Here is a 12,564-nt window from a genome sequence, read left to right as displayed (position 1 = left end):
AGTTACTGCGCACGCGCACAGCTGCCAGCGCAGGTCTGTAGTTCCACCTCCAGCAGCTCCTGCTGCGCAACGTCTAGGTGGAATTGAGCCTACAGCTATCTGAGAATCGCGAGGTAAGTATTCGGCGCAATTTTTGTTCTATAAATTAGGCGGGCCTCTCCGATGTGCGCCATTCTAGCAGGCGGCCGAAACTTGACCCCAATGTTTCCACTTGTGGGGAAGGGCATAACTAGAGATCATCAATAAAAGGTGATCATCAAAAAATCCAATAGGGAATTCAGGAGAAAATTCTTTACACAAAAAGTGGTGAGAATGTGGGACTCGCTACCAGAGAGTAGAAGCGAATAGTATAGATGCATTTAAGGGGAGGCTAGACATGGGAGAAGGGAATAGAGGGTTATTCTGATAGATTTAGAGGAGGAAAGACGAGAGGAGGCTCAAGTGAAGCATAAACGCCAGCATGGGCTGGTTGGGCCAAATGACATGTTTCTGTGCCATGTATCCTATGTAATATTCTATGCCTTGGCTAATAAAGGAAAGCGTCCTGTATGTCTTCTTAACCACCTTATCTACCTGTCCTGCTACCTTCAAGGACTTAAAAGCCCCTCTGTTCCTCGACACTTCTGATTATTCTATCATTTATTGTGTATTCCCTTGCCTGGTTAGCCAAAAATGCATTACCTCACACTTCTCTGGATTGAATTCCATTTGCCACTTACCTGCCCACCTGACCAGTTCACTGTCAGGGTCAGTTGTAGCTCAGTGGTTAGCACACTCACCTTCGAGTCAGAAGGTTATAGGTTCAAGTCCCAATCCAGGAACTTGAGCACAAAATTCAAGGCCGACACTCCAGTGCAGTGCTGAGGGAGTGCTTCCCTGTCGAAGGTGCTGTCTTTCAGATGAAACTGAGGCTCCGTCTGCTCGCTCTCTCTCTCTCTCTCAAGAAAAGGAGCAGGGGAGTTATCCCCGGTACCCTGGATAATATTTATTCCTCAATCAACAACACAAAAACAGATTTCCTGGTCATAATCACATTGCTATTTGTAAGAGCTTGCTGTGCACAAATTGGCTGCCGCCTTTCCCACATTACAACAGTGCCTACACTTCAAAAGTACTTAATTAGCTGTAAAGTGCTTTGAGATGTCCGGTAGTCGTGAAAGGCGCTAAATAAATGTAAGTCTTTCTTTCATTGATATCTTCCTACAGTCTACAGCTTTCTTCCTCACGATCAACCACATGGCCAATTTATGTATCATCTGCAAATAGCCTCCATATGCAAGTCTAAATCATTGATATACCACAAAAAGCAAGGGACCCAGTACTGAGTTCTGCTGAACCTATCTGGAAATAGCCGTCCAGTCATAAAAACACCCATCGACCATTATCATTTGCTTCCTGCCACTGAGTTAATTTTGGCTCCAACTTGCCATTTTCCCTTGAATCCCATGGGCTTTTACTTTTCTGGTCAGTCTACCTCGTCAAAATCCATGTAGACTATATCAAATGCGCTACCCTCATCGACCCTCCTCAAAAATGCAATCAAATTAGTCAGACATGACCTTCCCTTAACAAATCTATGCTGACTATCCTTGATTAATCTGTGTATCTTTCTAAATGACGATTAATACTGCTCCTCCAAATTTTTCCCAATAATTTGCATACCACCGAGGTTAGGCTGACTGGCTTGTAATTACTTGGTCTATCTCTTACTCACTTTTTAAACAGCGGTACAATGTTAGCAGTCATCCAGTAACTTCTCTTTTCTCATATGTAAAAGGAAACCAATGAAACCTGGTTACAGGGTGAGAAATATTGCTGCAATCACCGCTCAGGAATGAAGATGGAATTCAGTTATTAAGTCTTTTCTGCTCCAACAGACCACTTACCTTTTTCAGTCACGACTCCATCTTCATTCCGGCAGGGGTTATATGGCTATTACTTATGATATTCAATGGTTCCCTCATGGTTTCCAGTTACCATCCCCCATTTTGTTACTTTTCTCTTGAAGTACAGTGTCTTTTAATCTCATTTCCCCTTTTTTGGATTCATTTCACGAATTTAGACTCCCACACTTAGGGGCTAACTCCACGATAAGGCACTCCCAGGGAGAGGTCAGGAAATCACAGGTCCACAGCTTGTAATTTTCTGTCCATTAAATTCATTTTAATGAATGGAAAATCAAAGGCTTCAAGACTGAGTGCAACTCCACACTAGGAGCACCTAATAGAGGCACTAGCTCTTTGATTCTCTGTGTACCACACTGTAAAAGTGATGCTAATTAGGATTAGCAAGAACACAAGCCATGAGAATGAAGACATCAGTGCCCCAAAACTACGTCACTGTCTTGTAACTCTTTACAACTTAATATACTAAGGTGTCCATGATATTTTCTTCAGTCGAGGGGCCTCAAAGAGATTCTTGCACACTGCAGCCCCTCATTCTGGCAAAGGAAAATATCCTTAGGTATATTAGATCGTGACAAATAAGAGGAAGTGCTCATGGTATGTGCATGTTTCTACTGTCCTGTTCCTCCAGAGCATTAGACATTTTCCCTTAATAGGTATTACAGATATGGCATGTTATTTCTCTGAAAACTTTATCTCAATGTTGTTTTGAATATGGGTGTCTGCTGCTGCTGCCTATATGTCTAAGATATGGACTGCGATGCAGAATGGTACAAATGACCTCAGACTGCAACAGCCAAGTTTAAGCAGTTCATCAATGTTATCTGAACCTTGAGCTAAGTGGAATAACAAGTTCCAAAAGATTGCACCCGTGAATCTACCCAGTGCCACCATATGGTGACAGCTGAACTGCACAATTATGGACTTTTACATCACTGAATTTTACAGGGAAATTGCACAAAATATCAGAAACCACACTCTCATAGCTTATTTCTGCAGTTTGATTTTTAACTGCTTCTTTCTTTTGGTTTCATTTTACATTCACCAGTATTCAGCACTCTTCCCAGTGCCAAGAAATAGTTGATTTTCTGCTTGCACTATGGTAACTATCAGTATGAGGTTATGAATCATGGTATAGGCATGTTGCAGTTTGTAAAAGTAATTGATATGTTGGCCACATAAATTACCATGGCACAAACCATGAGAATGAAGACATCAGGTGCCTAGTTACAACAACAACAACGTGTATTTATATAGCACCTTTAGCGTAGTAAAAGGTCCTAAGGCGCTTTTACAGGAGTGTTTTAAGACAAAACAAATAAATTGGACACCGAGCCACATAAAAAATTACAGATGACCACCAAAAGCTTGGTCAAAGAGGTAGGTTTTAAGGAGCACCTTAAAGGAGGAAAGAGAAGTAGAGAGGCGGAGAGGTTTATGGAGTGAGCTCCAGAGCTTGGGGTCTAGGCAGCTAAAGGCCATCGATGGTTGAGCAGTTATAATCAGGGATTCTCAAGAGGGCAGAATTTAACGAGCGCAGACATCTCGGGGGAGTTGTTAGGCTGAAGGAGATTACAGAGATAGGGAGGGGCGAGGCCATGAAGGGATTTGTAAACAAGAATGAGAATTTTGAAATCGAGGCTTTGCTTAGCCAATGTAGGTCAGCGAGCACAGGGGTGATGGGTGAGCAGGACTTGGTGCGAGTTAGGACATGGATTGCTGAGTTTTGGATGACCTCAAGTTTATGTAGGGTAGAATGTGGGAGGCCAGTCAGGTGTGTGTTGGAGTAGTCAAGTCTAGAAGTTACAAAGGCATGAATGAGGGTTAGGTTTACTAACGCTCCCCAAATCTGCGTGTGTGGGAGTGAAGTTATAAGTTGCCCAGTTCCAATCCGCTAATATTGCAATGTTTAAATGGCAACTCTTCTTTACAACTCCACTCGAGGTTTATGCAGCTGATTTTAAATCTCTTCTCTCTACATCTACTGTGCCGAATCTCTCATTTTAAATGATCACCAGAATGATGCTGGGGCTTTAAAGATTAAATAAACTCAGCTTGTATTATCTTGAGGGTTCTTTTTTAAAATGTATTCACTCATGCGATGAGCACGTCGCTGGCAAGGCCAGCATTTATTGCCTATCCCTAATTGCCCTTGAAAAGCTGATGCTGAGTTACCTTCTTAAATCACTGAAGTCCTTGTGATGAAGGTATTCCCACAGTGCTGTTAGGTAGGGAGTTCCGGGATTTTGACCCAGCAATGAATAAGGAATGGCAACATATTTCCAAGTCAGAATGGTGTGGGACTTCGAGGGGAACTTGGAGGTGGTGGTGTTCCCATGCGCCTGCTGCCCTTGTGCTTCTAGGTGATACAGTTTGCAGGTTTGGGAGGTGCTGGAGAAAAGCTTTGATGAGTTGCTGCAGTGCCTCTTGCAGTTGGTACGCACTGCAGCCAATGGTGGAGGGAGTAAATGTTTAAGGTGGTGGATGGGGTGCAATCAAGCAGGCTGCTTTGTTCAAGATGGTGTCGAGTTTCTTGAGTGAGTTGCACACATCCAGGCAAGTGGAGAGTATTCCATTACACTCCTGACTTGTGCCTTGTACATGGTGGAAAGACTATGGGGAGTCAGAAGTCTTGCTATAGCTGTATAAGATATTGGTGAGGCCACATCTGGAATACTGCATGCAGTTTTGGTTTTCATATTTACGAAAATTCACCTGAATGCGACTGCAAGGGACCTACATTTGTCTTTACTAATCTTTTTCTCCTCACATATTTATAGAAGCTTTTTGCAGTCAGTTTTAATATTCCCTGCAAACTTCCTCTCGTACTCTATTTTCCCCCTCCTAATTAAACCCTTAGTCCTCCTCTGTTGAATTCTAAATTTCTCCCAGTCCTCAGGTTTGTTGCTTTTTCTAGCCAATTTATATGCCTCTGCCTTGACTTTAACACTATCCTTAATTTCCTTTGTTAGCCATGGTTGAGCCACCTTCCCAGTTTTATTTTTACTCCAGACAGACATGAACAATTGCTGAAGTTCATCCATGTGATCTTTAAATGTTTGCCACTGCCTATCCACCGTCAACCCTTTGAGTATCCTTTGCCAGTCTATTCTAGCCAATTCACGCCTCATCCCGTCGAAGTTACCTTTCCTTAAGTTCAAGAACCTAGTTTCCGAATTAACTTTGTCACTCTCCATCTTAATAAGGAATTCTACCATATTATGGTCACTTTTCCCCAAGGGGCCTCGCACAACAAGATTGCAAATTAGTCCCTTCTCATTACACATCACCCAGTCTAGGATGGCCAGCTCCCCCCTGGTTGGTTCCTCGACATATTGGTCTAGAAAACCATCCCTAATACACTCCAGGAAATCATCCTCCACTGCATTGCTACCAGTTAGGTTAGCCCAATCAATATGTCGATTAAAGTCGCCCATGATTACTGCTGTACCTTTATTGCACACTTCCCTTATTTCTTGTTTGATGCTGTCCCCAACCTCACTACTACTATTTGGTGGTCTATACACAACTCCCACTAGCGTTTTCTGCCCTTTGGAATTCCGCAGCTCCACCCATACTGATTCCACATCATCCAGACTAATGTCCTTCCTTACAATTGCATTGATTTCTTCTTTAACCAGCAACGCCACCCCGCCTCCTTTCTGTCTATCCTTCCTAAATGCTGAATACCCTTGGATGTTGAGTTCCCAGCCTTGGTCACCCTGGAGCCATGTCTCCGTGATGCCAATCACATCGTATCCATTAACTGTTATCTGCGCAGTTAATTCATCCACCTTATTCCGAATACTCCTCGCATTGAGGCACAGAGCCTTCAGGCTTGTTTTTTTTTTAAACGCACTTTGCCCCTTTAGAATTTTGCTGTAATATGGGCCTTTTTGTTTTTTGCCTTGGGTTTCTCTGCCCTCCACTTTTACTATTGACCAGAGTGGCAGAGATGATTGGCCTCCAACAAGCACCATCTTCGTTTGTACTAGGCATGACTCCAACCTGTGGAGAGTTTTCTCCCTGATTCCCACTGACTTCAATTTTACAAGGGCTCCTTGGCGTCAAACTTATGCAAATGCTGCCTTGGTGCCAAGGACAGTCACTCTCATCTCACCCCCTAAATTCAGCTCTTTTGTCTGAGTGAACCTCGTGCAATCCAACTGAGCATCGGTTAACAGTTTATTGGGGAGTAAGTGCCGCTTGATAGCACTTTCATGACACCTTCCATCACTTTGCTGATGATTAGAGTAGACTGATGGGGCAATAATTGACCGGATTGGTGTCCTGCTTTTTGTCGAGGGTACATACCTGGCAATTTTCCACTTTGTTGGGTAGATGTCAGTGTTGTAGCTGTACTGGAACATCTAGGCTAGGGACGCAGCTAGTTCAGGAACACGTTTTCAGCAATACAGCTGGGATGTTGTCTGGGCCTTTATAGCCTTTGCTGTATCCAGTGTGCTCAGCTGTTTCTTGCTATCATGTAGAATGAATTGAATTGGCTGAAAACTGGCATCTGTAATGGTGGGGACCTCAGGAGGAGGCAGAGATGGATCATCCACTCGGCTTTTCTAGTTGAAGATAGTTGCGAATGCTTCAGCCTCGTCTTTTGCACTCCCATGCTGGGCTCCACCATCATTGAGGATGGGGATGTTTATGCAACCTCCTCTACCCATTAGTTATTTAATTGTCCACCATCATTCATAACTGAATGTGGCAGGACTGCAGAGCTTTGATCTGCTCTGTTGATTGCGGGATCGCTTAGCTCTGTCTATAGCATGCTGCTTCTGCTATTTACCATGTATGTAGTCCTGTGCAGTAAGCTTCACCAGGTTGGCACTTCATTTTCAGGTATGCCTGGTGCTGCTCATCTCTCCTCAATGAACCAGGGTTGGTCACCTGACTTAATAGTACTGGTAGAGTGAGCGATATGCCGAGCCATGAAATTACAGTTTATGGTGGAATAAAATTCTGCTGTATATTTAAGAAGTAGATAAATTTCTAGACACAAAAGGCAACCAGGGTATGGGGAAAAAGTGGGAATATGGTGTTGAGATAGAGGATCAGCCATGATCATATTGAATGGCGGCGCAGGCTCGAAGGGCCGAATGGCCTACTACTGTTCCTATTTTCTATGCCGCTGCTGATGGCCCACAGTGCCCCTCGGATGCTTAGTTTTGAGCTGCTAGATCTTTTCTGCATCCATGCCATTTAGCACGGTGGCAGTGCCACACAACATGATGGAGGGTGCCCTCAGTATGAAGAAGGGACTTCTTCGCCACAAGGACTGTGCGGTGGTCACTCCTACTAAGAGAGTCATGGACAGATACATCTCCAACAGATACAACTCCCCAGATATTAATAAGGAAGACTTTACATGGTCAACTAGGCTGGGTGTGCCCTTGTCGTGTCCGAATCTGATGCCTAGGTCAATGAAGAGTGGCCCGTCTGGCTTTATTCTCATTATACTTTTTTTGCAGTGGTTTTGGCTTGCTAGGCTTTCAGTGCAGTTAAGAGTCAACCACATTGCTGTGGGTATGGAGTCACATATAGGCCAGACCAGATAAGAACGGCAGGTTACCTTCCCTGAAGGACATTAGTGAACCAGTTGGGTTTTAATGACATTCCGAAAGGTTCATGGTCCGTTACTGATACCAGCTTTTTATTCCAGATTTATTTAATTAACTGAATTCAAATTCACAAACTGCCATGGTGGGTATTGAACGCATGTTTCCTGATTATTCGTCTAGGCTTCTGGATTACTAGTAAAGTGATATAACCACCATGCTACCAGCTGATCTAATTGAGGTGTTTGAAATGATATAAAAATTCACTAGAGATGATACAGAGAAGTTATTTCCGCTGATGGGGGAATGGAGAACACAATCTGAAAATTAGAGCCATTTAGGAATGAAATCAGGAAGCACTTTTTCACACCAAGTGTAGAGGAAATATGGAAATCTCTCCCCCAAAAGGCTGTGGATGCTGGGTCAAATTACATTTGCAAGAATTTGAGCGACAGATTCTTTTTAGGTGAGGGTATCAAGAGATATGCATTAACAGTGGGTAATTAGGGTTGGGTACAGATCAGTCATTTATCTAATTGAATGGTTGAACCGGCTTGAGAAGCTGAATGGCCTATTCCTTCATTTAACTATCATAGCGCTGGAGGAGACTATCAGATCATCAGTTAGGAATGTGCTTCATTCTCCAGCACTGATACTCAACTTCAGTTGTGGCTCTCACTATGATTTAAAATCAAACAGCCCACCAGAGCAGATGGAGAGGAAGAGAGATTTAAAAACAGCAATGTTTTCTGAACTCAGGACAGACAGTTATTATTTCAGTATCACAGCTTTGGAGGAATGAAGTAGAATGGAGCAGTTGATGAGAATGCAATCCAGGACATATGAACGCTGCAGGGAAAAATAGTACCTCTTTTGTTCCTTTTGAGGGTGACATAGAAACATAGAAACAGAGAGGTCTTTTCAAAATCCTGGGTGTGGACTTGTTCCCCACTATCATTTGAGTCACATAGAATCCTAACATAATATTTATTATCTCTACACAGAAAAAAATGCATAACTTACCTGCAACGTGGCAGAAACATTGACTCTTTGATAAATACAGATCCTGAAAGTAGGATATACCAGCAAGTCGCAATGCTATCAGGACTAAAAAAAAGAAAATTGGTTAAAGGAAAATGTACCCACACAGTTATGCAAAACATCAAGAGCAAAATTTTAATTTGTTGAATGAAATGGTAATGATGCAAATAATCAAACAGAATTACATTAAGGAGGGCTAACCCATGGATTGAAACTGAATCTGAATAGCTCATCTGTAGCCTGAAATTCCATACTGACACACCAAGGAGAGACCAGTATGATTCCCAACAGTGCTACACCATACTTTACTGGAATGCACTGACACATGTATCCCACAGGATATCTATTACTCCCACTACCCTTAAACAACTAGCAGTTCTCAAATTGTAGGCTCGTCCAAAGGTAAAATTGCTCTTGTAGCTAATGCTACTTTTTGAGAACTGATTAGCTCTTTGGGTAAATATCAATACTCAGCATAGGCTGCAACCTTTTTTGTCATTATTATGACAATTTACATTACTAAATTAAAAATAGTATTTCTAATGCAAAGCACAATCCCCATATAGTTAGAAGGTAAACTAATTGCAAATCCTCTCTCTCCAATGGTTAGGCTATAGCTCAGTTTTTCTCCTTTCATCATGTTAAACTCATTATATGAGACCTTAAAGCCTGAAAATACGCACTAAGCTGGATGGAAGCATCAGGGCAGTCAGCACATGGCTCTCAGAGCAGTGATACAAAACAGCAATCCAAAAACATGATCATGTAAAAATTCAGGACTGGACAGATGCAGCGCAGGAATCAGCTGATATTGAATTGCTACACTACCTGTTTGGAGAAATCTTCGTCATCTGGTCGAAGCAGGAATGGATGTAAAATTAACTGAAAGGACAAGTCCATCAGTGACAACTACTGACTACTCTAGGATCAGTAGATTCTGCAGTGCTGCAATGAGAACGGCTCACTGATGGACTTGTCCTTTCAGTTAATTTTACATCCATTCCTGCTTCGACCAGATGACGAAGATTTCTCCAAACAGGTAGGAGAAATCTTTCACATATCACTCTCCCAACTACATGAGGGCGAGTACCTTACATTGAAAGTATTAGCTCCCTTAAACAGTAGTGTTCTCATTTCAGTGAATATTGAATAATTCAGTATTGTTTACACAATAGCAACAAAGCTACTGGATATCACTACAAGGACAAGTAAAAACATTGCCACATGCAAGTAAACCTTGACAAGTCCTTGCCAAACTGCCATTGTGAAAATCCTACAGGAATGTCAGCACAAGGAACCTTGCTGCAGTTTCAAAGTTTTGCATAATATTTTGACTTTTCAGATTAAAGCTGACATGAAAACATAGAGCGGTGTTATGAATACTTACTAGAACAAGACTTCATTGGCATCATGTTTTTCGTAACGTACCGTTGTGCACATCAATCTGAAAGACAAGTATTCACACAGCAAAGCTTTTAATATTCTATTGATGAAAGCACGGCAACTATTTAATAATTTCTCAACCTCCACAGGAAAACTAATTTTTTTTTAAATGCCAAAGTTGGCTCGGTAATTGATTTCAAATTAAATTCAAGGTCAATAGAGCGCTCCAAAGATTACTTCTGAATACAATTACAATTTCTTTTTTCTATATTGCAGTTCATTTCTACACTTCAGAATTAATATTCATAGATGAAGGCTGGGTATCAGAGAATTAAAATGTTCAGTCTTCAAAGAGAAGAAAATAACTGGGCTGTCTAGTAGCAGTAGTGCCATTTATTAAAGAATCCAATTACATTGGTCTTGTTGCATCAAAGGGCATCGATTCCTAGCAGCACAAGCAGGCCCACTTTTAGAAAACTCCCCCACCCACACTCCCAGAAAATGTTTCACCAACATCGTGGAAATCCCCCAAAATTGGGATTTTTAGATTAAAACTCTTGGGTTGTTACAATCTCACATAGTAGGGCTTTTAGATCGCAGAACTACTAAAAGCTGGACATCACCAATTTCTGTAAAATGAATCACACTTCTCTAAATCTGGTTTGGGTAATCGCAAAACTTAAAAGAGGAAAAAAGAACAAATGAGAACAGACTGATGACCCGATATGCTGGTACCCCAATGCTGGTGCACCATTTGAGAGTGAGACACCCCATGGGTTTGTGTCTGTAGTTCATGAGATTTTAAGTGAAGCTCTGAGAGTGGGACTGAGGAAAGAAAATAGCTTTTAAAAATTAAAGAACAGATCAAAACAGGTTACTCTGTCTATCTGTTACTGAATGCCATGAGCAGAGATGTCTGGCAACTTAGGGGCCAAGTTTCGGCCTGAGTTGCTCTTGTTTTTTTTGAGCAACTGGTTTAGAATGGAGTATCTTAGAAATTGCAATTCTCTGCATTTAGTTTGCTCCAGTTCTAGTCAGTTAGAACAGTTTCAGTTTGGAACAGTTTTTTTTCCAAAAAGGGGCACGTCCGGCCATTTACGCCCGTTTTGAAAGTTCAGGCAGTGAAAACTTACTCCAAACTAACTTAGAATGGAGTAAGTGTAGATTTTTGTATGCTCAGAAAAACCTTGCCTACACTTAGAAAATCAGGCGTAGGTTACAAATCAGGCGTGGGAATGGGGGGGGGGGCGGGGTTTAAAGGGAAGTTTACAAACATTTAAACACTTCAGTTTTACAAGTAAAGAGCCAACATCAATAATAAATGATAAATACATTAATAAATCACCAATAAATTTAATTTAAAAAAAATTTTTAAATGTAAAAATAAAAAACATTTTCTACTTACCGACTGCAGCACTGGGAGCCCTCCAACAATGTGCTGGGACGCCCCCCACCCTGTGTGTCTCTGTCAGTGTCTCTATCTCTGTCTGTCTGTGTCCCTCTCACTCAGCGAGAGGAGGGGGAGAGAGGGGGGGGGGAGATGAGAGAGGGGTGGAGAGAGGGAGGGGGAAAGAGAGAGAGAGGGGGAGAGGGGAGGGAGAGGTAGGGGGAGGGGGAGAGGAGGGGGAGAGGGAGAGGTAGGGGGAGGGGGAGAGGTAGGGGGAGGGGGAGAGGTGGGGGAGGGGGAGAAGAGGGGGAGGGGGAGAAGGAGGGAGGGGGAGAAGGGAGGGAGGGGGAGAAGTGAGGGAGGGGGAAAAGGGAGGGAGGGGGAGAAGGGAGGGAGGGGGAGAAGGGAGGGAGGGGGAGAAGGGAGGGAGGGGGAGAAGGGAGGGAGGGGGAGAAGGGAGGGAGGGGGAGAAGGGAGGGAGGGGGAGAAGGGAGGGAGGGGGAGAAGGGAGGGGGGGGGAGAAGGGAGGGGGGGGAAGGGAGGGAGGGGGGGGGGGAGAAGGGAGGGGGGGGGAGAAGGGAGGGGGGGGAGAAGGGAGGGGGGGGAGAAGGGAGGGGGGGGAGAAGGAGAAGGGAGGGAGGGGGAGGGGGAGAAGGGAGGGGAGGGGGAAGGGGAGAAGGGAGGGAGGGGGAAGGGGAGAAGGGAGGGAGGGGGAAGGGGAGAAGGGAGGGAGGGGGAGGGGGAGGGGGAGAAGGAGAAGGGAGGGAGGGGGAGGGGGAGGGGGAGGGGGAGGGGGAGAAGGGAGGGAGGGGGAGGGGGAGAAGGGGGGGAGGGGTAGAAGGGGGGAGGGGGAGAAGAGGGGGAGGGGGAGAAGAGGGGGAGGGGGAGAAGAGGGGAGGGGGAGGGGGAGAAGGGAGGGGGAGGGGGAGAAGAGGGGGAGGGGGAGGGGGAGAAGAGGGGGAGGGGGAAGAGGGGGAGGGGAGAAGGAGGGGGAGGGGGAGAAGAGGGGAGGGGAGAAGAGGGGAGGGGAGGGGAGAAGAGGGGGAGGGGGAGGGGAGAAGAGGGGGAGGGGAGGGGGAGAAGAGGGGGAGGGGGAGGGGGAGAGGGGGAGGGGGAGGGGGAGGGGAGGGGAGGGGGAGGGGGAGAAGAGGAGGGAGGGGGAGGGGTGGGTTTGGGGGTGGGGTGTTTGGGTGTTTGGGTGTGGTTGTTTGTTTTTTTGTGGTGGTGTTGGGTGGGTGTTGTGTTGGGGTTGGGGGTTTTTGTTTTTGTTTTTTTTGTT

General features: G+C 44.4%; 1 protein-coding gene across 13 annotated transcripts in view; it reads right to left on the bottom strand.

Annotated features, from left to right (window-relative positions):
- The window catches only part of LOC139262901 (rap guanine nucleotide exchange factor 6-like), a 448,770-nt gene that overhangs the window by 314,663 nt on the left and 121,543 nt on the right, over positions 1 to 12,564 (bottom strand). For all 13 annotated transcript variants that reach the window (XM_070878168.1, XM_070878169.1, XM_070878171.1 and 10 more), the window contains 2 exons: positions 9,903 to 9,959; positions 8,498 to 8,581 (listed from right to left, as the gene is read on the bottom strand). In XM_070878168.1, coding sequence (XP_070734269.1) covers positions 8,498 to 8,581; positions 9,903 to 9,959 — 141 coding nt within the window. The remainder of the gene's footprint in view (positions 1 to 8,497; positions 8,582 to 9,902; positions 9,960 to 12,564) is intronic.

The sequence above is a fragment of the Pristiophorus japonicus genome, chromosome 4 (genome assembly GCF_044704955.1).
Source record: "Pristiophorus japonicus isolate sPriJap1 chromosome 4, sPriJap1.hap1, whole genome shotgun sequence".
Lineage (NCBI taxonomy): Eukaryota > Metazoa > Chordata > Chondrichthyes > Pristiophoridae > Pristiophorus > Pristiophorus japonicus.
Note: the sequence above shows the minus strand (reverse complement) of the source record. Positions and strands in the feature narration are given on the sequence as shown.